The 27,982-nt window shown below is 38.3% G+C and overlaps 1 protein-coding gene across 2 annotated transcripts in view; it reads right to left on the reverse strand.

Annotated features, from left to right (window-relative positions):
- LONP1 (lon peptidase 1, mitochondrial) overlaps positions 1 to 24,714 on the reverse strand; it is a 147,459-nt gene extending 122,745 nt beyond the window's left edge. Inside the window, exons 1-5 of one of the 2 annotated variants that reach the window (XM_053703032.1) lie at positions 24,632 to 24,714; positions 13,128 to 13,216; positions 12,517 to 12,636; positions 11,913 to 12,132; positions 5,418 to 5,479 (exon numbers count right to left, since the gene is read on the reverse strand). In XM_053703032.1, the coding sequence (XP_053559007.1) occupies positions 5,418 to 5,479; positions 11,913 to 12,132; positions 12,517 to 12,636; positions 13,128 to 13,198 (473 nt within the window). In that variant the 5' untranslated portion in view covers positions 13,199 to 13,216; positions 24,632 to 24,714. Of the gene's footprint in view, positions 1 to 5,417; positions 5,480 to 11,912; positions 12,133 to 12,516; positions 12,637 to 13,127; positions 13,217 to 22,536; positions 23,018 to 24,631 lie in introns of those variants that run through there. The other variant, XM_053703030.1, reaches the window with a different exon arrangement.
- Positions 24,715 to 27,982: the final 3,268 nt, after the last annotated feature.

Genomic DNA, 27,982 nt, shown 5'->3' on the forward strand with positions numbered 1-27,982 from the left:
AAGAAGGTCCTGTCTCAAAGGTAGCTTCCATGGTGGAGCCGATGACATATTCACCAGGTCTGCATACCAAGTCCTGCGTGGCCACGCAGGAGATATCAAGATCACCGAGGCCCTCTCCTGATTGATCCTGGTTATCAGCCTGGGAATGAGAGGAAACGGTGGAAATACATAAGCTAGGTTGAAGGTCCAAGGTGCTACTAGTGCATCTACTAGAGTCGCCTTGGGATCCCTGGATCTGGACCCGTAGCAAGGAACCTTGAAGTTCTGACGAGACGCCATCAGATCCATGTCTGGAATGCCCCATAATTGAGTTATTTGGGCAAAGATCTCCGGATGGAGTTCGCACTCCCCCGGATGGAATGTCTGACGACTCAGAAAATCCGCTTCCCAGTTTTCCACTCCTGGGATGTGGATCGCAGACAGGTGGCAGGAGTGATCCTCCGCCCATTGAATTATTTGATTGGAACCTTATGAATCTGGCCTTTGCTAGTTGAGGCCAAGCCCTGAGAGCATTGAGTATCGCTCTCAGTTCCAGAATGTTTATCGGGAGAAGAGACGAGACCATAGACCCTGAGCTTTCAGGGATTCCCAGACCGCGCCCCAGCCCACTAGACTGGCGTCGGTCGTGACAATGACCCACTCTGGTCTGCGGAAGCTCATTCCCTGGGACAGATGGTCCAGGGTCAGCCACCAACGGAGTGAATCTCTGGTCTTTTGATCTACTTGAATCATTGGAGACAAGTCTGTATAATCCCCATTCCACTGTTTGAGCATGCACAGTTGTAATGGTCTTAGATGAATTTGTGCAAAAGGAACTATGTCCATTGTTGCAACCATCAACCCTACTACTTCCATGCACTGTGCTATGGAAGGACGAGGAACAGAATGAAGCACTTGACAAGAGCTTAGAAGTTTTGATTTTCTGACCTCTGTCAGAAAAATCCTCATTTCTAAGGAATCTATTATTGTTCCCAAGAAGGGAACTCTTGTCGACGGAGACAGAGAACTTTTTTCTATGTTCACCTTCCATCCGTGTGATCTGAGAAAGGCTAGAACGATGTCCGTATGAGCCTTTGCTTTTGACAGGGACGACGCTTGTATTAGAATGTCGTCCAAGTAAGGTACTACTGCAATGCCCCTCGGTCTTAGAACCGCTAGAAGGGACCCTAGTACCTTTGTGAAAATCCTTGGAGCAGTGGCTAACCCGAATGGGAGGGCCACAAACTGGTAATGCTTGTCCAGAAAAGCGAACCTTAGGAACTGATGATGTTCTTTGTGGATAGGAATATGTAGGTACGCATTCTTTAGATCCACGGTAGTCATAAATTGACTTTCCTGGATAGTGGGTAGAATCGTTCGAATGGTTTCCATCTTGAACGATGGTACCCTGAGAAATTTGTTTAGGATCTTCAAATCCAAAATTGGTCTGAAAGTTCCCTCTTTTTTTGGGAACTACGAACAGATTGGAATAAAATCCCATTCCTTGTTCCTTTATTGGAACTGGGTGTATCACTCCCATCTTTAACAGGTCTTCTACACAATGTAAGAATGCCTGTCTCTTTATTTGGTTTGAGGATAAGTGAGACATGTGGAACCTTCCCCTTGGGGGTAGTTCCTTGAATTCCAGGAGATAACCCTGAGAAACTATTTCTAGCGCCCAGGGATCCTGAACATCTCTTGCCCAAGCCTGAGCAAAGAGAGAGAGTCTGCCCCCCACTAGATCCGGTCCCGGATCGGGGGCTACTCCTTCATGCTGTTTTGTTAGCAGCGGCAGGCTTCTTGGCCTGCTTACCCTTGTTCCAGCCTTGCATCGGTTTCCAGGCTGGTTTGGGTTGTGAGGCATTACCCTCTTGTTTAGAGGATGCAGAATTAGAGGCCGGTCCGTTCCTGAAATTACGAAAGGGACGAAAATTAGACTTATTTTTAGCCTTGAAAGACCTATCTTGTGGAAGGGCGTGGCCCTTTCCCCCAGTGATGTCTGAAATAATCTCTTTCAATTCTGGTCCAAATAGAGTTTTACCTTTGAAAGGGATGTTAAGCAATTTTGTCTTGGATGACACATCCGCTGACCAAGACTTTAGCCAAAGCGCTCTGCGCGCCACAATAGCAAACCCTGAATTTTTCGCCGCTAATCTAGCTAATTGCAAAGCGGCATCTAAAATAAAAGAGTTAGCCAATTTAAGTGCGTGAACTCTGTCCATAACCTCCTCATATGGAATCTCTCTACTGAGCGACTTTTCTAGTTCCTCGAACCAGAAACACGCTGCTGTAGTGACAGGAACAATGCATGAAATTGGTTGTAGAAGGTAACCTTGCTGTACAAAAATCTTTTTCAGAAAACCCTCCAATTTTTTATCCATAGGATCCTTGAAAGCACAACTATCTTCAATAGGAATAGTAGTGCGTTTGTTTAGAGTAGAAACTGCCCCCTCGACCTTAGGGACTGTCTGCCATAAGTCCTTTCTGGGGTCGACCATAGGAAATAATTTCTTAAATATAGGGGGGGGGAACAAAAGGTATGCCGGGCTTTTCCCACTCCTTATTTACTATGTCCGCCACCCGCTTGGGTATAGGAAAAACGTCGGGGTGCACCGGAACCTCTAGGAACTTGTCCATCTTGCATAATTTCTCTGGAATGACCAAGTTGTCACAATCATCCAGAGTAGATAACACCTCCTTAAGCAGTGCACGGAGATGTTCTAATTTAAATTTAAATGTCACAACATCAGGTTCAGCTTGTTGAGAAATCTTTCCTGAATCTGAGATTTCTCCATCTGACAAAACCTCCCTCATGGCCCCTTCAGATTGGTGTGAGGGTATGACAGAACAATTATCATCAGCGCCCTCCTGCTCTTCAGTGTTTAAAACAGAGCAATCGCGCTTTCTCTGATAAATAGGCATTTTGGATAAAATATTTGCTATGGAGTTATCCATTACAGCCGTTAATTGTTGCATGGTAATAAGCATTGGCGCACTAGATGTACTAGGGGCCTCCTGCATGGGCAAAACTGGTGTAGACACAGTAGGAGATGATGTAGTATCATGTTTACTCCCCTCATCTGAGGAATTATCTTGGGCAATTTCATTATCTGTGGCAGTACTGTCCTTACTTTGTTTGGACGCTATGGCACAATTATCACATAAATTTAAATGGGGAGACACATTGGCTTTCATACATATAGAACATAGCTTATCTGAAGGTACAGACATGTTAAACAGGCTTAAACTTGTCAACAAAGCACAAAAAACGTTTTAAAACAAAACCGTTACTGTCTCTTTAAATTTTAAACAGAAAACACTTTATTACTGAATATGTGAAAAAGTATGAAGGAATTGTTCAAATTACCAAAATTTCACCACAGTGTCTTAAAGCATTAATAGTACTGCACACCAAATTTCAGAGCTTTAACCCTTAAAATAACGGAACCGGAGCCGTTTATAAATTTAACCCCTATACAGTCCCAGCTATAGTCTTTGCTGAGACCCAACCAAGCCCAGAGGGGAATACGATACCAATTGACGCCTTCTAGAAGCTTTTCCAGCAATTTTTAGATCCTCACACATGCATCTGCATGCCCTGCTCTCACAAAAACAACTGCGCAGTAATGGCGCGAAAATGAGGCTCAGTCTATAACTAGGAAGGCCCCCTGACTGGAAAAGGTGTCTAACACATTGCCTGCTGTTTAATAAACGTCCCCAAAGTTTATAAATGCAAATTGTCAGCATAAATATGAATAAAATGCCCAAATAAAGCAATCGATTTAGCCCATAAGAATGTCTACCAGTTTTTTTTAGCCCATAATAAGCCCTTTATTCTGTTTGTTTGACTAAGAAAATGGCTTACCGGTCCCCATGAGGGGAAATAACAGCCTTCCAGCATTACATGGTCTTGTTAGAAATATGGCTAGTCATACCTTAAGCAGAAAAGTCTGCTAACTGTTTCCCCCAACTGAAGTTACTTCATCTCAACAGTCCTATGTGGAAACAGCAATCGATTTTAGTTACTGTCTGCTAAAATCATCTTCCTCTCACAAACAGAAATCTTCATCCTTTTCTGTTTCAGAGTAAATAGTACATACCAGCACTATTTTAAAATAACAAACACTTGATAGAAGAATAAAAACTAAATTTAAACACCAAAAAACTCTTAACCATCTCCGTGGAGATGTTGCCTGTGCAACGGCAAAGAGAATGACTGGGGTGGGCGGAGCCTAGGAGGGACTATATGGCCAGCTTTGCTGGGACTCTTTGCCATTTCCTGTTGGGGAAGAGAATATCTCACAAGTAAGGATGACGCCGTGGACCGGACACACCAATGTTGGAGAAATGGTATATAATATGTGTGGGTACAGTAAATGAGTAAGAGGAAAATTACAGCTAAACACAAACACAGCAGAAATGTAAAAATAGACCTGGTCCTTAAAGGGACAGTTTACTCAAAAAATTTCTCCCCTTTAATTTGTTCCCAATGATCCACTTTACCTGCTGGAGTGTATTAAATTGTTTAAAAGTAGATCATTTACCCTTATATTGGCAATTGAAATAGTTGACTTAGCATGTGGTATCCCCACCTATTCTGAAAGTTTGTGGCCGCAGGTCCCAGCTATAGATAAGCTTTGTAAACACAGCCAGCAGAAGAAATTATACTTCCAGTGGGATATAGCAGAGATAAGGTAATAAAATGTTTATTTTCCATCCTTATCTCCAAGTATTGGTGATTGGTTTATGGAAAGATATAAGATAAAAAAAGCAGGTATATGTACACAATGTGATACAGTAATGAGATCTGATTATACCTACAAGTTCAACCCATTTTATTAGGTTGTGGCTTCAAAACACAAAATCAGAGCTTTAATATACACAAATAAACATTAAAAAGCAAATTTTCATACATTTTTTACTCCGCAGTTGGTAAAAAAGCAATTGTAAACACATTAAGGGAAAACTATTTTACAGTATACTGTCCCTTTAAGAGAACGAAATTGAAAAATGGCCATGTCCTTAAGGGGTTAACAGCTTCAAAAAAAGGGTATATTTATATAAAATTCTGCTTTTGCATAAAACAGAACTAATACGGTTGAAGCTATCATTTTAAATCAGCATGTAGAGCATATGTTTTTATGGTTTATTCTATAGTGTTTATTAGATGTAACTGTGAGCTTGTTTATAAAGCTTGACCAAGAAGCCGCTTCCAGCAGATGCTTGTATAAAGTACTTAGAAACATACTAAAAAGATAATGCAAATATATAAAAGGTAGATAGAATTTTAATAAAGTAATTCATTTCTGCAGACAGTAATACAATACTTTGAATAACAAAACGAAGAAGAAGAGATCCCATTGGCAACAAATGGTAAGAGAACACTAGGAGCATAGCTGAAAATGCCAAACACCACACACTTTTATGCTGCCTCTCACCTGTACAGCGGGTTCAAAGCAATGATATCACGGATGGTCTTCACTATTTCAGCTGTGAGCGCCTGGAATATAAAGGAAAGGATAAGGATTATTGCTGCATAATAGCAGATATTTAAAGGGACAGAATAATGAAAACGTTCCATAATCTAGTTTGTCATTTTTGCATAATTAAACCTAGCAACCCTAGTAAAGGAATTAAATGCAAAGGTAAAGTTCTGCTTGGGAGCCATAAGCACTGGAGCTCCTGAGCAGAACATAGCAAATGATTGCTGGGTTCCTGCGACTGTCACTCCTGACTGACCTACCGAACATGTCCTGTTTACAGATTCTGAACAGAACTTTCCCAGTGTGTTTAAAGGGGCAATGTACTCAGAAAAGAGGCAGAAAAGATATTATGCAGCCGCAGGAACTATTTCACCTACCCCTGATAGGTAAACTTCTGCTGCTGCCTCTTGTTTACATAGCTTTCTACAGAAAATACTGTTGTATTCATATGTTCAGAATAGGTGGCCATATCAAGTGCAAAAGCAGCTATTTCAAATAACAAAAGGTAAAGGAGCTATTCATAAACAATGTAATATATAGCAACAGGTAAACTGGATCATTAGAAACACATTAAAAAGGAATACAAATTCACAGTACAAAGTCTCATTTACCCCTTTGTGTAGGCAAAAAAAATTTAGCAAACTAGGTTAAGTAATGTACAAATTACAATTAGAGCAGGTAGGCAAGTTCATGAGTGTGCACCTGTCTGGAATATGAAAAAAAATAATAAAAAAAATGTATATATTTATATACACACACACATTTTGCAAGAATGTCTTTAACAATGTTAAAAAATGGTGCGAACACTGCTGCTATCTAATCCCCAAAAGCATTATTGCAAACAGCTTGCATAGATACTATATGGCCAAAAGTTTGTGGAAACCTGACAATCAAATCCCAAAATGTTGCTGTCTTTTTATGGACCATGTATTGAAGATTCACTAATAAAGGTCTTTTAACTGAGCAGCTGGAGGATTATTATCTCTAAATCACACATTGTTGGACATCCCATGCCAAAACCATGGGCATTGATATAGAGTTTGCCCTTTTTTTGTGACCATAACATTTGCAATTCTTTTGTGAAGGCTTTCTGTGAGAATTTGTGCCCATTCAGCTAAAAGAGCATTTGTGGGATCAGACACTGATGTTGGACAACGTGGTCTGATTTGCCATCAGCATTACAATTTATCCTTAAGATATTCAGTGGGGTTCAGGTCAGGGCTCTGTACAGCCCACTCGAGTTCCTCAACACCAAACTAGTCAAACCAGGTCTTCATGGACCTTGGTTTGCACAAAGGGGCACAGACATGCAGGAACAGGCCTTCTCCAAACTGTTGCCACAAAGTTGGAAGCACCCATTGTCTAAAATGTATTTCTATCCTTTAGCATTAAGATGACCCTTCACTGAAACTAAGGGGTCTAGCTCAAACCCTGAAAACCAGCCTCAAACTATTTTCCTCCACCAAACTTTTCAATAAGGCACAATGCATTCACTAGGTAGCGTTATCCTGGCTTCCACCACTCCCAAATTCTTCCAGAATTTCAGATAGTGAAGCATGATTCATCACTCCAGAGAACACATTTCCACTGCTCCAGAGTCCAGTGGTTGCATTCTTTACACCACTCCAGTCGACGCTTGGCATTGTGCATGTTAATGCACAGCTTGTGTACAGCTGCTTGGCCATTAACCTATTTCATGAAGCTCCTGACACAGTTCTAGTGCTGATGTTGTTTCACAAAGCAGTTTGGAACTCTGTTGTGAGTGATCCCACAGAGGATAGGCAGTTTTATATGCAACTTGCTTCAGCACTTGGTGGTCCAGATCTGTAAGTTTGCGTAGTTTACCATTTTGTGGCGGAGGAGTTGTTTTCACTTCACAATAATAATACTAACAATAGCACTTGACCAGGGCAGATCTAATAGGGAAGACATTTCACAGACTGAGCTCTTCAGTATTAGAGAGAAGGGGATTCAATGGCACTACCTGGTAAATGCAGTAGCTGCACCCTAAATAGAATAATAGCTCTACGGCTTATCAAATAATAGGGTAGAAGGTTCTGTTTATTAAATATACTGAGAACAAAAGGAAGATTGAATACAACAATCATTCGAGAATACACATAAAGCACTCAATGCAGACACCTGGTGATTAGAACAGGTATATATGGATCCAAGAGGGGGCCAAGGGAAGTTTCACTGACTATCAATTTAAAACATAACTTTTTATTAAACGCAACAAAAAGGGAATTTAAAATACTGGGATGTGCAATTAAAAATAAAAAGATAGAAAGGATTGAGAATCTATTATCTCAGATTGTGTACCCAAAAATAGAAAATACGTCTTGTTAAAGACCACACTAAGTGTGTGAGGCTTCAGTGTGATTGGTGTGAACATAAACTGATTACAGTGTTTTATAGGGATAGATTCTCAGGTAGGGTAACAGTGTTACCTATATAAAGCACAATGTATCCAGATATAGATACTAAATGAGTAGTCACTTGCCTGAAATATAAATGAATACTAGTAACAGTTATCTGATAAACCTCTTCTTAAAGGGACAGTCTACACCAAAAATTTTCTTATTTAAAAAGATAGATAATCCCTTTATCACCCATTCCCCGTTTTTGCATAACCAACACAGTTATATTAATATGCTTTTTACCTCTGTGATTACCTTGTATCTAAGCCTTTGCAGACAGCCTCCTTATCTAAGTGCCTTTGACAGACATGCAGTGTAGTCAATCAGTGAAGACTCCTAAATAACTTAACGGGAGTGAGCACAATGTTATCTATATGACACATGTGAACTAGCACAGTCTAACTGTGAAAAACTTTCAAAATGCTCTGAGCTAGGAGGCGGTTTTCAACTGTTTAGAAATCAGTTTGAGCCTAGCTAGGTTTAGCTTTTCAAAAATAACACCAAGGGAACAAAGCAAATTTGATGATAAAAGTAAATTGGAAAGTTGTTTAAAATTGCATGCCCTATCTGAATCATGAAAGTTTAGTTTTGACTTTACTGTCCCTTTAAAGTGACAGAGATTATAAAGTATACAGATTCAAATACAGATGTCTGGTTAATACTAGTAGGAGACTGAGTAAAGTTAAATACACGTCACACCTAGTACATAATAATTTCAAGAATGGATGTAAACTTATAATTTATATATTATCTCCAGGGTGATATAGATACATCATTTGCTATCAATGCTGAGATTATACCCTCAAGAAGAGATAAGAGGAGCGGCAATTGCAGTCTTGGGCAAACAATTGAGAATCTACTTGGCTGGTTTAGTATCTATTAAATTTTTATCATATACGGAATACCACATCTATTTCCAAAGAAACAACATGAGTACTAGAATGCACTTAATTACACTCTTATTGGTTCAAGTAGAAAGCGAAGCTTAAATAAACTAGTATAGGGCATTCTTAGGTTGCATAAATTCCATTTAATCACACACTTGTGGGCTATATAATAGATTACTCGAGCGGTAGGTACCATAATTGTTAAAGCTAGGAGCAATTCAACTCCATAGTATACCCAATAGCTATTGAGGCTATCAAAATAAATGGTGCGCTTGCCGTTCAATTAAGGTACTCAATCTTAGATAGATTACAAGTTACTATGGCTATACAGCATATAACAATCCTATCAGCGTGCCCTAACAAACACAGAAGCTCCCAGACTCCTCACCAATGCCCTAACATGTTTCGCCGTTTACACGGCTTTCTCAAAGGGTAAGCGTGCGTCGCACTGGAGGCGGGTATTTATTGCGTTATGAGACGCAAGTACCGCCCCCTCTCTGATCGTAGCAGTAGAAAAGAATGGATTGTTTATAACATACTACATTTGATGGATTCCTAGAAATATGCTTGTGACAGTAAAATAGTGAACAATAGGATATCATATCCTATGTAAGTGAATTGCTAATACACCATTTTATGTCAATAAACAATATAAAAATTATATGTAAACTAATAATAGTCATACCACACGTGGCCTACGTGCATGGAAATTCTATATTTCCTTACTTGTGAATGGTGATGCCCATAAAAACGATTTATGAGGAAAGATTTGAAATTAGTCAAAATAGTGATCGATCTAGTGCTTGTTTTATTATGAGGGTTGCTGATATGTCAGAAGGCACCCACCAATATAAAGATGTGATTCAAGAACTAAAATGCATAAACTTTTTGTTATGAAAAAAAGCATAGTGATTTTTGTGATGAAAATAAAAAATTAAATTAGAAGGTGAAGTGTAGTGTGTTGTCAAGGACAAACACTGGTGTGCAAAAACACATAAAGATAAATATAGGATCCATTACATGAAAAGTATGTATATAATTATTCGACTTCTATAATATATAAATATTATGATGACCTAATAATAATAATAATCTACGCGGGTATGACCACTAGAAAAATAAGAATCAGATTACAGAAACACATGAGAAATATTAAAAATGCTCAAAAAGATACCAACACAGGCAAAACAATAACTTCTGTCGCAAGACATTTCCTCAAAATGCATAGATCAAAACAATCAATGGAGTTGAATTGCTTTTAGCTTTAACACTTATGGTACCTACCGCTCGAGTAATCTATTATTATATAGAAAAAATGTTTTTTTTTTATTTATTTTTTACATTTAATTGAAGGGGCCAGCAGTTGTGAACATTAGTGGGACTGGGGAAGTTGTAGACACACTTAATTTTTTTGCCCCTTGAGCCCACGCCGCAATTTCCACAAATAGTTTTCCCGGCTGCTTTTGCTTTTTTGTACTTTGCTCCTCCCCTGCCCAATTTCGAGTTTTTTTTGTGTGTGTCAAAGTGTTTTTGTGTGTGTGTTTGTGTGTCTAAGTGTTTGTGTGTGCATCTGAGTGTGTTTTTATGTGTCTGAGTGTGTGTGTGTCTGCTTTCTGTCCATTGGAGAAGTTTGCCTTTTCTATGAAATTTTCTTCTTGCAGAAAAAAAAAAAAAATTCGGGGGGGGGTGGGGGTGACACCATAACTTACTGTATCAGGTGACACCAACCCTAGTGACGCCACTGATTAAGTGCATTCTAGTACTCCTGTTGTTTCTTTGGAAATAGATGTGATATTCAGTATATGATAAAAATTTGATACTAAACCAGCCGTTGATTTAATTACAACCAAGTAGATTCTCAACTGTCTGCACAAGACTGTGATTGCCGCTCCTCTTATTATCTCTTCTTGAGCTTGATACTGTCACAGGGTATAATCTCAGCATTGATAGCAAATGATGTATCTATATCACCCTGGAGATAATATATAAATTATAAGTATACATCCATTCTTGAAATTATTATGTACTAGGTGTGACGTGTATTTAACTTTACTCAGTCTCCTACTAGTATTAACCAGACATCTGTATTTGAATCTGTATACTTTATAATCTCTGTCACTTTAAGAAGCGGTTTATCAGAGAACTGTTACTAGTATTCATTTAAATTACAGGCAAGTGGATACTCTTTTAGTATCTATATCTGGATACATTGTGCTTTATATAGGTAACACTGTTACCCTACCTGAGAATCTATCCCTATAAAAACACTAATCAGTTTATGTTCACACCAATCACACTGAAACCTCACACACTTAGTGTGGTCTTTAATAAGACATTGTATTTTCTATTTTTGGGTACACAATCTGAGATAATTGAATCTCAATACTTTCTAGCTTTTTATTTTTAATTGCACATCCCAGTATTTTAAATTCCCGTTTTGTTGCGTTTAATAAAAAGTTATGTTTTAAATTGATAGTCAGTGAAACTTCCCTTGGCCCCCTCTTGGATCCATATATAACTGTTCTAATCCCCAGGTGTCTGCATTGAGTGCTTTATGTGTATTCTTGAATGATTGTTGTATTCAATCTTTCTTTCATTCTGAGCTCTTCAGTATGGCTCATTGTAATGCCAATAGTAGTTTATAGAAATTTTATGACAAAGTTCTGAATTTTATGCACCTGTCAGCAATGGATGTGGGTGAAATACCTGAATTCAATAATTAGTAGGGGTGTCCATATAGTGTAGTTTTCCAGACAAGTGCACACTACCTACTTAGGTATTCTCTTCAACAACGAATGCCCATGAGTATGATGTAAATTGGAAAAAAAAAAAAAAAAATTAATTGTGCACTGCATCTGAATCATGTAAGATAAATACTTCTTTATACCCCTATTATGTCCATAATATACAGTTTAATGTGAATATGCTATAATTTCTGGTTTATTGTCATTGCTTTAAATTGTGATTATCAGTGACATCTGGTGATCTCACAATATTGTTAATAAAATAGTTATATGCAGACAACAATATATGGAGTTATAGAGAGTGAGCTATATTAGATCAATTGGGAAAGCGATTACGACTAAAGTAAACAAATAATTCCTAACATCTGGAACCAGAAAGATGAATAGGGCTAAACTTACTTTAACCTCCTCTGTGTTCTGAAAGTCCTCATGAACTACATTGTCCACCTCTGCCATAAGGACGCCAAGTGGTGTGTTGGGATCTATCACCATCTGCTCTCTCTTTTCCATTTCTTTACTTAGTCTGGATGCTGAATTTCTGGACCTTTTCTTTCCCTCAACTTTTTCTTCTTTCTGCGACTCCTCAGACTCTATACCCAGTTGCTTGTTTATGCGGATCCTAACAATTGGGCAGAAACAATTCAAAACAAATAAAAAAACATTTAAACATCAAGACTAAATAAAGCGATTTCTCTGTCACTTATTCTCTCCAACTAGATTATAGTTATGGCCAAAGACCAGCACATAAACTTTAGTGTAATACTGAATTATTCTTGAGATAATGCCTCAAAGACTAAACACTATATGACCACATGGCCATCATCTAAATCATGTGACTATATTTCCTTGTTCTATTGGGACTGTGGTTACTAAGATGGATCTCTAAACACACGGAATGACCTATTCTGTAAGGTCTATGTCTAGGATGTGATATTACAAAAGACCATATTATTTTATCTGCAGATCATATAACTTTCTCTACTTGACCCTCCCCGTAACCAACCTTCTATGTCCCATGACAATCATACGTAGTTTGTCATCCATGTCCTGCATCTCATGAATTTGAACAAAGGTTCCCGTATGGTAGATCTCATCCAGGCTTCCAACCACATCAGACTCATTACTAGGATAGAATACAAATACATAAATCTTAGTAAAATACAAAAGGGCTGAAAAACAAAAGATAGTGAGGGAAAAAGAAGAGGCAGGGAAAATGCACAATAAAAACAAGCATGTGAAAGAACGATTTACATGAGGGATGAAAAAGTAGAAGGAATAGAAAAGCAGAGAACAAATAAAAATAAAGACAGTGCGTGAACAGAATGTTTTTGATCTTGTTGATATAAAGGCTGTGTTACATTTCACATCTTACATATTAGTACAATTCTCCAGTATTTTTAAAATCACCACAATTCTAAAAAATTTTTTTACGAAAGGGCATATTTTTAATCCAGCCACATCTTTTTTGGTCACTTTTTTATGGTGTCTACAGGAGGATATAAAGTCAGTAAAAAAGAGTAATTGGGCTAGTGCACTTAAAAAACAGAGCAAATGTTTACAAATGACAGAAATGGTGAGACAACTGAAAGGATGAAAAATATCTTGTTGGCATACTTGTCATCTTTCTTGAGGAAAATTCCGGCATATGGCTGGGCAAGTCGTACCTTCCGTCTCAGCAATGCCATCAGATTTGGGTTCTTGACCTTAGATAGGGGAAAGAAATAAGTTTATTTTTAACATGTTAAAGATGTAACTTGCAATTTCAATCATAACAGTAGTGCAATATTAATGGAGGAGTATAGGTAGGAAGTTCCAGAAGACCGTATTTCTTTAATCTGTTATTTTCTTTTCATGTTGGACTTTTCTTTAAAGGGACATTATACACCAAAAAAAATATTGGCTAATTAAATTAAATTTTTGATGTAGACAAAATTTGTAATTAACATGCATTAGCTATTTTGCTTCTAAAGGTTCTAAAAGGAGGAAGAAACTTGCAGTTCTTTAACTGCATATGTGTATGGAGATAATACACATTAGTTATAGAGATAAGGTCTTTACCACCCTCCCTAACTAGTGTGCTTACAGCCAGCCATCATGCGGGAACGGTTTGTGTAATGTGGATGAATCGTGTTATATGTAAATGTAGGAAAAGCTGCAGATTCGATGTACAAACAAAGCAGCTACTCACTCAGCTTATTTTCCCTGCTGATCTATGTTGCAAGTCTGCTGTTATGTCACTAACCCTTCCATCCTCCGTTACCACAGCAGTGCACACACCGGAGGGGAAGTCTCACATACTGCTCTGTATAACCATCTCCTTGAAGAGCAGTATGTGCACCCTTCACTTGTTCCCAATTTGTTTGATTGAGAGCTTGCATTGTGTGGCTGTTTAGGGACCCAGGTTTTGGGAGAGACCTTGACATGGTACCTGGGCTTGCTGAGAACTAAAGCTTCCTGAGAGTGTTATTGAGCACCCAGGGCTGTGCATGTTACAGGGTCATGGGATGTGTACCCAGTCCAGTCTAAGAGTGCAGTCCCCTTCCGTGTTATATAACATACATATGTATACATAATTTTTATGTATTATTCTGAATTTTTATTCTGTAGATTTCAAAACAGTGTGATAATTTTCCAATGTTATGTTATAGCCACTACTGCTTTAAAGCTGCAACGTTACACCGATAAAATCTGTGGCATTATGAATGTTAGGATTGACTTGCCCTGTGGTAAGATGCCAGTTTACCTGTGTGGATTATTCTCAGTTATTCCCTGATGAAAAATATTTAATACCATGTTGCTCTAGCTTTATTTTATTGTGTAGCAGACACCTAGGTCTTATGAAGAAATGTCAAAACAGCGTATACTGCTCTGTATTTTGGGGGTTATAGTCTCCCTACTTTAAATATGAAGCTTCGTAGATAGTATGTAGGCTTAAATCCAGTGTAGATGCTTACATCTTATGCTGCAATTATGATAGGAATTAGTGGAGATATTTGTAATATACCGCCTCTGATTATAAAGTAATATTGTTATGATTTGAGGTATACTAGTTCTAGATATTGAATAACAGACTCTCAAGTAGGATGACTTAAATTAATTTGTATAGATTACTATATGTGACAGGCTGCCGATTACGTTTTTTTATGACGTATTTAAGTTGCTCATGAATCTGTTTTGCATTTGCTTTTACTAGCTTGTCCTGTCGGGCTTGCCTTAGTGATCCCGGCGCATATCTGATGAAGGGACACCCCCCCCAAAATATCACAGGATCAATAAAGACTGTTGTGTGTGTGTGCGCACATAGATTGTGTGTACGGGATATTAATATCCCATCGATGTTGGCTTTTTTGTTTTACAAAAGTGTTGCACTATGTAAAAACTTGTTTTTAGAAATTGACAGCTTTTTTTTTTACAACTACAAGTTTTTCCTGTACTGTACGTGTTTAGCTATAATTTTGCGACCGCACTGTACCAACATAATATCCAAAATGTGTGTGTTCAGTAAAAATAAAAATGTTTTCTGCTTTGTTAAAGCTCAAATAATATATATGCAAACTAGGTTTCACAGTAAATGCAGTATATGTGTTACAATTGCTCATCTCGCCTCTGAAAGGGAAAAAGGTATATGTGATAAGGTTCAGCTAAGCTGTTTGATTTTGTTTAGGACATTAGAACTTCCTTGTAAAGTTTCCCCATTAAAATACAGATTACTCCCATGGAACGCCCCCCAAGGCAGAACGCTGTGCGATCTCATTGCAGAAACTGTGCTATGTCTGCAAAAGACCAGCTGTGGCAGTTAAAAAAAAATTAAAAAAAATTGCCTGCACTTTTAATTTCTGCCTGCAGGTGTCACAGTTCCGTTCTCAGTGTAATACTACGTTCCTCTACAATTTCCTCCCCCTTCCTGAACTCCTCCAGTGCGGTATAGGGTAACAGCACATTGCAGAAAAGGTAAGTCAGGGCTTAACAAAATTTATTTTAGGAGTCTCGGAGCCAACCAATATACTTAGGAGCCAGATATAGTTTTTTTAATAAATGTGTGTTAATATGTATGTTTGTGTGTATATGTTAAAATTTGTGTGTATGCAAGTGTGTATATATATATATATATATATATATATATATATATATATATATATATATATATATATATATATATATATATATATATACACACACATACATACACACACACACACACACACAGGTGGCCCTCGTTTTACAACGGTTCAATTTACACCGTTTCAGAATAACAACCTTTTTTCCCCAGTCATGTGACTGCTATTGAAAAGCATTGAGAAGCAGTGCATTTATTAAAATAGCCAGTAGGTGGAGCTGTTCGCTTGTGTTGCAGCAAAGCCAAGCAAGCTGAAATTAATCAGTTTAACCAGACCTGAGCTATCGATCATATTTCAAAGTAACCAGACCTCCCTGTCTATAAATCAGTCCAGATTGGAATGCATAGAAAGAACTGTTTGCAGAAAAATGCAAGTGAAGTCTATGTTGTGTGATTATTTTATTAGGTTTATAATGCTGTTTAGCAAATGTTTTTGTTCACTTAACTTAGTTTAATTATATATTCTGTGTTGTGTGATTATTTTATTAGGTTTATAATGCTGTTTAGTATTTAAAGTCTTCATTTCAAAGCTTCCCATTGACTTACATTATAAACTGGGTTTCAATTTACAACGGTTTCGATTTACAACCATTCCTTCTGGAACCTAACCCCGGCGTAAACTGAGGGCTACCTGTACTTGAACCTGTCCCTCATGCACACTGAGTAAGGGCAAAAAACGCAGCAACACTGGCTCCTCAGAGAAAATTTTTCACTTAAAAAAATCTCATTGCAGAAAATGAAAATAAGTTCTGTCTCTGGGGGAACGCCTATATATTTGCTATGTATGCGATCACAATTCCTAATAAAGAAGAAGAAAGAAAAAAAATCCTTAATAAACCTATATAAATTAGTACAAATCCCCAAATCTGGAATTCTAAAATCCAAAGGGTCCTTTGAATAAGCCATCAAGGTGAAATAAAAATCGGAATATATGTCATCAGGAAGGGACAACATACGACCACCACAACATTTTTAACCCTATTTCTATTGTGGTATTATGCCGCTTTTGGCGTCAATATTTGTTATAGCGTAACGCAAGGCCACGTGAGTGTGTTTTAACAAGAGTTTTTAATTTGGGCTCTATTTGAAACTGTGTTGCACTATTGGTTGTCTTTCTCCCTTTGAGGTTATCTACAAGCAAATTGCAACTAATTGATACAAATAGTCCTGTTGTAGAACAGCAGTAAGTCTACAGGTTTGGAATTAGGGGACAAGGGTTCAAATCTCAGAAGGTTAAAGGGATATAAAACCCACATTTTTCCGTCATAATTCAGATAGAGCATGCAATTTTAACCCTTTCAGTGCTAACGACGGCTCTGAGCCGTCGCAGAGTTTCCCACTCAGGTGCTAACGACAGCTCAAAGCCGTGGCTAGCACTCTCCCACCTGGAGGGAGATCTGGAGGCTCCCACCCATTACTACCCCGGCGATGGGGCCTGCATAGAGACAGGCATAGCCGGGGCTTCATGTTATGCGCAGTGACGTCACTGCGCAACTTTATTTAAAATATACAGTTAAGTATAGTTGCAGGGGGCATGCTGCTTAGTAGCCTGTATCTCAGGGATCTAAGCAGCTACAGACCCCAAGACCCACCGTTGGAAAGGTAAATCGCCCCAAAAGGGGATCTAAAAAAAATACAAAAAAAAATTAAAAAATAACTTAACAGCTTAGCACCCAGGTGGGAAAGTGCTTAGCACTCAAAAGGGTTAAACAACTTTCTAATTTACTCCTATTATCAATTTTCTCCTGGTATCTTTATTTGAAAATACAGGAATGTAAGCTTAGGATCAGGTCCAGTTTTGGTTCAGAGCCCTGGGTAGCGCTTGCTTATTGGTGTGTATATTAAGCCACCAATCTCTACCCAGGTGCTGAACCAATAATGTCCCGGCTGCTAAGCTTGCATTCCTGCTTTTCAAATAAAGATTCCAAAAGAAAAATTGATAATAGGAGTATATTAGAAAGTTGCTTAAAATGACATGCTCTGATTCATGAAAAGAAACACTTGGGTTTGAAATCCCTTTAACTACAAGCAAGTTGCAAGTACTGTATACAGTCCTGGCCAAAAGTTTTGAGAATGACACAAATATTAATTTTCACAAAGTCTGCTGCTTCAGTGTTTTTAGATCTTTTTGTCAGATGTTACTATGGTATACTGAAGTATAATTACAAGCATTTCATAAGTGTCAAAGGCTTTTATGGACAATTACATTAAGTTTATGCAGAGTAAACATTTGCAGTGTTGACCCTTCTTTTTCAAGACCTCTGCAATGCTGTCAATCAACTTCTGGGCCACATCCTGACTGATGGCAGCCCATTCTTGCATAATCAATGCTTGGAGTTTGTCAGAATATGTGTTTTTTTTTTTTGTTTTTGTTTACCCCCTTCTTAAGGATTGATCACAAGTTCTCAAAGGGATTAAGGTCTGGGGAGTTTCCTGGCCATGAACCCAAAATTTCTTTGTTTTGTTCCCCAAGTCACTTAGTTATCACGTTTGCCTTATGGCAAGGTGCTCCATCATGCTGGAAAAGGCATTGTTCACCACAAAACTGTTCTTGGATAGTTGGAAGAAGTTGCTCTTGGAGGATATTTTTGTACCATTCTTTATTCATGGCTGTGTTCTTAGGCAAAATTGTGAGTGAGCCCACTTCCTTGGATGGGAAGCAACCCCACACATTAATGGTCTCAGGATGCTTTACTGTTGGCATGACACAGGACTAATGGTAGTGCTCACCTTTTCTTCTCCGGACAAGGTTTTTTCGGATGCCCCAAACAATTTGAAAGGGGATTAATCAGAGAAAATTACTTTAACCCAGTCCTCAGCAGTCCAATTCCTGTACCTTTTGCAGAATCAGTCATTCCCTGATGTTTTTCCTGGAGAGAAGTGTATCCTACGTACATCAGAGGCATTTAAAGGTTTCTTTATCTTTATTTACACAAGGGCTTTATGTGCACAGTTTATTTTCACTCCGTTCCCCCCCTGTCATAATACATACATATGACACACTATAAACATATGCACAATATACCCACAACCCCCCAGCTAATATAGGTTTATTATTCATGTACAAAATGTCACTGTTGTATTACAACAATTGGTACATTTTCGTTCACACGTGTAAATTGAATTGTCATTCAATACTGTCTAAAGCATTCATTTACATTATACCCTTGTGGCACGTGGCAATATCAATTTTAACATTCCGCACGGGACAGAGAGCCATCAGCTCCCACAGTGAAGTGTGGTAAAATGCCTTGGCAATTCTGCCTTCTAACGGATTTAATCCCTTTAGAACATTACACCTGCAATATCTACTGCGATGCAGATACAGTTTATAATATTGTGCTATTGTGACTATCCTTTTAGCATCAGACCATTTAACCCCTTAACGACCGAGGACGTGCAGGGTACGTCCTCAGAAAAAAGGCAGTTAATGCCTGAGAACGTACCCTGCACGTCCTCGGTGTGGAAAGCAGCTGGAAGCGATCCTGCTCGCTTCCAGCTGCTTTCCGGTTATTGCAGTGATGCCTCGATATGGAGGCATCCTGCAATAACCTTAAATGGCCATCCGGTGCAGAGAGAGCCACTCTGTGGCCCTCTCTGCACCGGACATCGGTGGCCGGTAACGTTGGTGGGTGGGAGCTGACTTGGGAGGCGGGTGGGCGGCCATCGATGGGCCGGGTAATGTAGAGGGGGGGCGGGATCGGGGGCGATGGGGGCGCGCACAGGCGCGCGCATGTCGGGCGGCGGGCGGGCGGGAACCGCTACACTACAGAAAAGACTGTGCTAAAAGTTTGTGTAAAGCTTTTTATTTTTTAAAAAAAAAAACAGTCAAAAGGTATCTAGGAGGGGGTGGGGGTTTGTTCTTTGGTGGGTAGGGGAGCTACACTACAGAAAATGGGGAAAAAATAAAAAAAGCAACTGTTTTTTTTATAAACTGGGTACTGGCAGACAGCTGCCAGTACCCAAGATGGCGGCCATTAAGGCAGAGGGGGAGGGTTAGACAGCTGTTTGGTGGGGGATCAGCAAGGTTGGGGGCTAAGGGGGGCTCCTACACAGCAGCATATGTAAATATGCTTAAAAAAACCCCCAAAAAGCCTAAATATATATTTTATTTTAGTACTGGCAGAGTTGCTGCCAGTACTTAAGATGGCGGGGACAATTGTGGGGTGGGGGAGGGAAGGGAGCTGTTTGGGAGGGATCAGGGGGTCTGATGTGTCAGGTGGGAGGCTGATCTCTACACTAAAGCTAAAATCAACCCTGCAAGCTCCCTACAAACTTCCTAATTAACCCCATTCACTGCTAGCTATAATACACGTGTGATGCGCAGCGGCATTTAGCGGCCTTCTAAGTACCAAAAAGCAACGCCAAAGCCATATATGTCTGCTATTTCTGAACAAAGGGGATCCCAGAGAAGCATTTAGAACAATTTGTGCCATAATTGCACAAGCTGTTTGTAAATGATTTCAGTGAGAAACCTAAAATTGTGAAAAATTTAACTTTTTTTTTAATTTGATCGCAATTGGCGGTGAAATGGTGGCATGAAATATACCAAAATGGGCCTAGATCATTACTTGGGGTTGTCTACTACACTACACTAAAGCTAAAATTACCCCAAAAAGCTCCCTACATGCTCCCTAATTAACCCCTTCACTGCTGGGCATAATACACGTGTGGTGCGCAGTGGCATTTAGCGGCCTTCTAATTACCAAAAAGCAACACCAAAGCCATATATGTCTGCTATTTCTGAACAAAGGGGATCCCAAAGAAAAATTTACAATCATTTATGCCATAATTGCACAAGCTGTTTGTAAATAATTTCAGTGAGAAACCAAAAGTTTGTGAAAAAATTTGTGAAAAAGTGAACGATTTTTTGTATTTGATCGCATTTGGCGGTGAAATGGTGGCATGAAATATATCAAAATGGGCCTAGATCAATACTTTGGGTTGTCTTCTAAAAAAAAATATATACATGTCAAGGGATATTCAGAGATTCCGGACAGATATCAGTGTTCTAATGTAACTAGCGCTAATCTTGAAAAAATAATGGTTTGGAAATAGCAAAGTGCTACTTGTATTTATGGCCCTATAACTTACAAAAAAAGCAAACAACATGTAACCATTGGGTATTTCTAAACTCAGGACAAAATTTAGAAACTATTTAGCATGGGTGTTTTTTGGTGATTGTAGATGTGTAACAGATTTTGGGGGACAAAGTTAGAAAAAGTGTTTTTTTTCCATTTTTTTCTCATATTTTATATTTTTTTTATAGTAAATTATAAGATATGATGAAAATAATGGTATCTTTGGAAAGTCCATTTAATGGCGAGAAAAACGGTATATAATATGTGTGGGTACAGTAAATGAGTAAGAGGAAAATTACAGCTAAACACAAACACCGCAAAAATGTAAAAATAGCCTTGGTCCCAAATGGACAGAAAATGGAAAAGTGCTGTGGTCATTAAGGGGTTAAAGGTAAATAATACCCCCAACAAAAGTTTTATTCAAAAAGAGCAAATATTTAAAATAAAAAAAATTAAAAAAGTTCCAATTGACTTCTATCATTAAATTTGCTTTGTTCCCATGTTATTCTTTGTTGAAAAGATATCTAGGTAGGTATCTAAGCAGGAAATAGTGCTGCCACCTAGAACCTTTGCAAATGGATAACATTCTTGTAAAACTGCCACATAGTGCACACTCCTGACCTTACATCCCTGCTTTTCAACAAACGATACCAAGAGAATTACAAAAATCTGATAATAGAAATAAATTAGAACGTTGTTTAAAATTGTATGCTCTTGCTTAATTTTGTTATAATTTGTGTTTAATGGACCTTTAACTACATGCTACTGCCATTAACAAAGATTGCTGACAGTATAAAAAAAAGCACACATATATATAAAAAAATGCATAAGAATGATCCAAGCTAAAATCTAGGCAGTTTAGACATACAGTTTGCAAGGCTTTTCACCAAGGTTATGAAACCACATAGATCAAAAACATGATGTGCTTAAGGCCATTTAGTACTGGATACGCTGATAGATCAACACTAAAGCCAAAGGGTATATGGTCAACATTACATGTCTAAATAAATTGTTTGGTTTTGCAAGAAACAAAGCAAGAGAAAGGATGAAGCAGCAAATAAAAAAAACAACGACAAAAAAAAACACCCATGTTTTTCATACCAAACAAAATATAACTCAACTTTCCAATTTACTTTTATCACCAATTTTGCCTTTTTCTCTTGGTATTCTTAGTTGAAAGCTAAACCTTGGAAGGCTCATATGATAATTTCTAAGCCCTTGAAGGCCGCCTCTTATCACATGCTTTTTTCATTTGCATTTCACAACAGGGGAGAGCTAGTTCATGTAAACCATATAGATAACATTGTGATCACGCCCGTGGCTTGTGACAGACACTGCACTAATCGGCTAAAATGAAAGTCAATAGATAATAAAATGTCATGTGATCAGGGGTCTGTCAGAAGATGCTTAGATACAAGTTAATCACAGTGGCAAAAAGTGTATTATTATAACTGTTGGTTATGCAAAACTGGGGAATGGGTAATAAAGGGATTATCTATCTTTTCAAACAAAAATTCTGGTGTTGACTGTCCTACAAATGGATGTTACACAATATGTTGCAGTCCTCTATGACCGCAAGGGACAAAGACTGAATGCAGCAAAGATCTTACATAATCACTAGATGTGAGAATTTAGAATTGATTACATACTTAATAGTGTGGAAAAAAAAAATAAAAAAAAAAATATGGTAATGTTTTTATTACAAAAAAATAAAAAGCAAGAACTCTAACTAATCTCCCCTGGAAATGCTGTGGAAGGAAGAGAGAATCAGTGAGTAGCAACTAAAACACTGGTAGATGTGAATGTCACTTAGTACTGCTCTCACCTCTATAATCTTGACGAACCTAGGGAATACAGGGTTTCGGGTCACTGCTATCACGGGGACATTGGGGAAGACTTCTGGCACAATGAGCGGTGTAAGTGCTGTCACTATAGGCGCCGCATATCCACCTTCACCCACACCGCTGCTGGCATCACCGGCTCCCCCGTCCCCTTCTTCCTCCCCGCTGCCCGCACTTTCCGCCCCATCGTCTCCAGAAAAGGCTCCGCCGCTGCCCCTATTACCTAAGCCGTGTACAGTACGACATTGCGCGGTGGTGCTCGGAGATACCGCGGCTCCTGAGCTCAGTACTCTGTAATACCGAGCTTGGGATAACCTTACAGCCTCTTGTGCTCGGCTTCGTACCCGCGCTGCCAGCAGTGCCTCGCTGCGCCCCAGCCACCGGCTGCATAAGCGCACAAAAGTTGCCATTACACAGCAGAGATCGGTAACTATTCCTACACTTGCTCTGCAGAAGCACGCTGCTTCCGTCGCACAACAATGACGTCTTGCCCTTACTACACATTATGGATCTCAATGAAAGAAAGTACTGGCAACATAGCAAAGCCCCTGTTTGACGCTGTCACATCATGTCTACCTAGTGCTTTGCAATGTCAAATAGACTGATGCAATTCTTACATTCTATACTGTAACGCACTGCACATCACTGGCCGTCACATTTCAAATTGCTTTACTATAGCCACTTAAATGTTGAAATGGAGTCACATTAATTCACATGTTTATTGAGGGTTAGGAGGGGGCTTTTTTAAATGATAAAATATGACCTCAAAGTGACTTTCCGAATCATGGCTGTTTAGAAGTGTCTAGTTATATGAAAAAACAAGTAAAAAGGAAACTACGGTGTTTAAATGCCATGGTGTCATACATTTAGCTGTCGTTATCACATCCACGGTAGATATATTTTATGATATAATATTTAAATAATTGCTTATAATATGTATAATCAATTATATCATCCTTTACAAATAACATCATCATCAATACTATTTTTGATATCACAATAATGTCTAAAAACTTCCCTATGGACACTGCATATTACTGAATGCTAATACTACAGCAACATAGTTGCCAACATTTCAAAAATATTTCCAGGGACACTTTGCAGCTATCAATTACCTGCATTGAAATTTTAACCACACCCCCTGCCCTAAAGCTCCGCCCACTTTGCCAAACCCACATAATTAGCATAATTAAGCTCCGCCTATTTATTATGGTGGGAAAAAAAGCTAAATAAAGAACCAGTTTAAAAGATTACATGCCCTTATGTCTCACTCCTGTGCAGACTCAAAATGGATCATTCAAACAAAAGTCACATTCTGTGGCTTTGTATTTAGAAATTAGCAGTCTGACTTTAATATATATACAATATTATATATAACATGGGGAGCAGTTATAGGTGCAGTTAGGGGAGGGGACATATGGAGCAGTTATAGGTGTAGTTAGGGGAGGGGACATAGGGAGCAGTTAGGGGAGGGGACATGAGGAGCAGTTATAGGTGCAGTTAGGGGAAGGACATGGGGAGCAATTATAAGTGCAGTTAGGGAGGGGACATGAGGAGCAGTTAGTGGAGGAGACATAGTGAGCAGTTATAGGTGAAGTAAGGGAGGTCACAAGAAGAAATTATTGATCATTAACAGTTATAGCTAGCAGAATTTACACATTTAATATGTTTACATGTAACTGGAATGTAGAAAAAAATACATGTTTGCACAACTCCAAGTTATATTTGTGGCGATTAAAAGGTCTGTACAAGTTGGATTTAGAGGGAGAAAAACATTTGAATGCAATATATTTGTAACCTTTCATATGCCAGACAGAATTACCCTCTGTGCTCCACAGCATCTCTGGAAGCAAGGAGTTAATCACTTAGGGGTTGGTCTTGTTTAAGTAAATGAATCTCTCCCCTGTATGTATCACCATTTCACTGAGTTACTCACATGCTGTGCTTTGTAATAGTAAAGGTTAAGTGCCATAAAAGTCCCATATTTGTTCTAATAATTCATCCACCATTTCTATCTCACATGCAGCTCACACGCAATTTAACTCAGACAGCAACAAGTTAATAGGTGACTTTTGTTACCTCCTCAGAACTCCGTGATCTAAAATAAATTATGAGACCCCGGCCAGCAGCTGACAGGCATTCCTCCCAAACACTGACACCGTGGGATATGCTCTCTGCATCGTCTGGTGATCACAAGGAATGCATTTTTGTTATGCGCAGCATTCAGTTCCCTGATGCTGTTGTACAGTTTATTTTCCCATCTAAATAATAACTTTCAAGGAAGCACATACAGTATTTGCAAGTTGGCTTCTGTAGTGTACTTTATAAATGGTAAATGCTGAATTATTTAAATGATAAATTTGTTCAGAATAAAGTAAAACTATACTTCATGAACAGTAAAACAGTAGCAGACAACGTTAACTGCGAGAATAACGTAAAACTTTATCTGGGGCTTTATTTTTACTTGCATATGAAGGGACAAATATATTGCTGGGGGTGAGGAATAAAAAAGCGAGACAGACACAATACACTTTAAAAAATAAAATACCTTTGTGTATTTAAGATAATAAACTGGCTTACACTGTGCAGATCAGGAGACTAAGGAGTTGTGCTGTTTACCATCACACCAGTTACACGCTGCACGGAGGTATCAATCAGAGGCACATCAACAACCGTTACCCGCGCCAAATGTGATGTCACTGCACAGCCAGCTGACGGGGAGGAGAAACTGACTTTTTTTTTTAATATAACAAACTTTATTAACAAAACACTGTCAGTTAACTCAAGTGATTTATAAGCCACAAAACGGTTGCCGGGACAGTCCGGGACATTTAAATGGCCGGGACTGGGTCCCAAATTCCGGGACTGTCCCGGCAAAAACGGGACAGTTGGCAACTATGCAGCAACATAATGTGTGCTGCAGAGCAGCTCCTGGGTAGGGTTGGGCGAATGTGTTTATATTCAAATTCGAATGTTATTGTAGAAATTCGATTTACATAATAGAATATTGATAAGAACGAATATTCTTAAAAATTCGATTTTCAAATGTTATTTACAGTTTTCGAATGTCACATTCGAATTCAAATGTCACTTTCGAATTCGAATATTACATTTGTAAAACACAATTGTAGACTAGAAACACTATTTCGAATTCGAATGTCACATTCAAATTCGAATCGATTGTCACATTCGAATCGAATATCACATTCGAATTTGAACATTACATTTATAAAACACAGTACAGTATTAGACTAGAAATACTATTTCGAATTCGAATGTCGCATTCGAATCAAATTCGAATCGAATGCAGCCACATTCCTCTAAGCACACTGGGCAAGGAGTCCACGTCTGGTTTCCCCCATCACCCATAGGGAGACTTCCCCAGGGTCATATTAATTTGCATACAAAGAGAGAAGCGCCGTTATACCAGGAACGAACAACAGCTCATTAGCTAGTTCTATGACGATTTACCACCCGGAAGCAGCCTCTTTTAGACCAGTGTGCTTTTCACAAAGGAAAACTTTCCTTAAAGGGACACTGTAAGTAAATATTTTCTATGCCTGTTACTAACTAACTACCCCAAATACGCTTTTTATCAATAGCATTTCATTAACATATCTCTACCGTATATCAAATCTTGTCTGCAAATTTAATTGTTTTCCAAACCCACTCCGTGGGTATCCTTTGCTCTGTACCAATCCGTTTACAATACCTAGGTTTCAAAATGGTGCTTTAAACACAAAGTTATTGGTTTAAGTATTTTGAACATGCAGTGCTGAAAATAGTGGGCAGGATAACGTGACATCATCGGCAAATAAAAGATATAACTTTTAGAACGTTATGAAACTTTGTTTTGGAGAAAATATAGGTCAGTAAGTTTTAATTAATGTTTATTAACTTTAATATGTTAGTTGTTTAGCTTAAAAATTATAACAGAAAGTAATCCTTTAAGTATATCAGTCTGATCCCGCCAAGTAAGGTCAGTCCAGCCCCGAAATACCAGGCAATTCTCCTCTGAACAAGGAACATGACAACCCCAGACGATCGTTTCGGCCTCCTTTGCAAACAAAGAGAGAAGCGCTCTACCAGGAACAAACAACAGCTCATTAGCTAGTTCTATGGCGATTTACCACCCGGAAGCAGCCTCTTTTAGACCAGTGTGCTTTTCCAGTTCTCTCTCTTCGGAGAACCCAATATATATATATATATATATATATATATATATATATATATATATATATATATATATATATATATACTGTGTGTGTGTGTGTATATATATATATATATATATATATATATATACTGTGTGTGTATATATATATATATATATATATATATATAAATATTTAGATTAGATACACATAAATATATTTAAATATTTAGATTAGATACACATATATACACACTGTGTGTGTGTGTATATATATATATATATATATATATATATATATATATATACTGTATATAAATACTATATACAGTATATTTATGTGTATATATATATATAAATATATATATATATATATATACGATCCAAGTTAAGGAAAGCACAATCTTACATAATCTAGCTGCCAAGGTGCACTACAAACCATAGTACAAAGATTCTCCACAAAAGTAGGCACTCACTGGTCTTGTTTAAAACATATATATTTATTCAATCCATTAAAAAGGTTACATGACGTTTCGGTACATTCCTGTACCTTTATCAAATGTGACCGCAATTTCAAATACAAAAAATACAAAAAATTATTAAAACCTATACGAGAATGTTAAGTCATGATATCAAAAACATGCCACAACAGAAGATTCATTCCAACATGAATAGAGCAGAATCTAAAGCGCTCATGGATTTGAAGAATGACACATCTATTATCATCTGCCCTAAATTTTTCAGGCTGTTAATTTGTTCAATGAAGAATCCTCACTGACAGCGTGACTGTATTTAGACTGAGTCTCCCTTCAACCCTGGCAATTCAGCACTGTCTGCAGCATAGACTGACTGACTGGACAGTGTCAGTGCAGCCCGCAGATCTTCTTGCTGTTGTGACGTCACGTGCGTGATCACGTGACGTCTGACAGTCACTACAGCGGCAGGCGGCAGCATGCACAGCGCAGGGGCACCGGTTCGGAGGGCACATCAGGATCTCTGATCAGCTGAGCGGAGCCGGAGCCTGTAGACAGACGAGTTGACACTGGCTTTAGGCGGCTGCCTGTCACTGGCTGCCAGGGGGGCTAAATTAAGTCTTAAAAAGTATAAATACATTTAAAAAAGTTAAAAAGCAAAATAAATAAATTAAAAAATTCAAAAGCAGACTACTGAATGAATGCGGCGCGAAACATTGGTGTTCCCATCCCAGCTTTTTTATAACCATTTCCATCACTTTTTTAAATTGGAATCTTGTCATATGGACCCATCTATATGTCTCA

Source organism: Bombina bombina, chromosome 2 (genome assembly GCF_027579735.1).
Source record: "Bombina bombina isolate aBomBom1 chromosome 2, aBomBom1.pri, whole genome shotgun sequence".
Classification (NCBI taxonomy): Eukaryota; Metazoa; Chordata; class Amphibia; order Anura; family Bombinatoridae; genus Bombina; species Bombina bombina.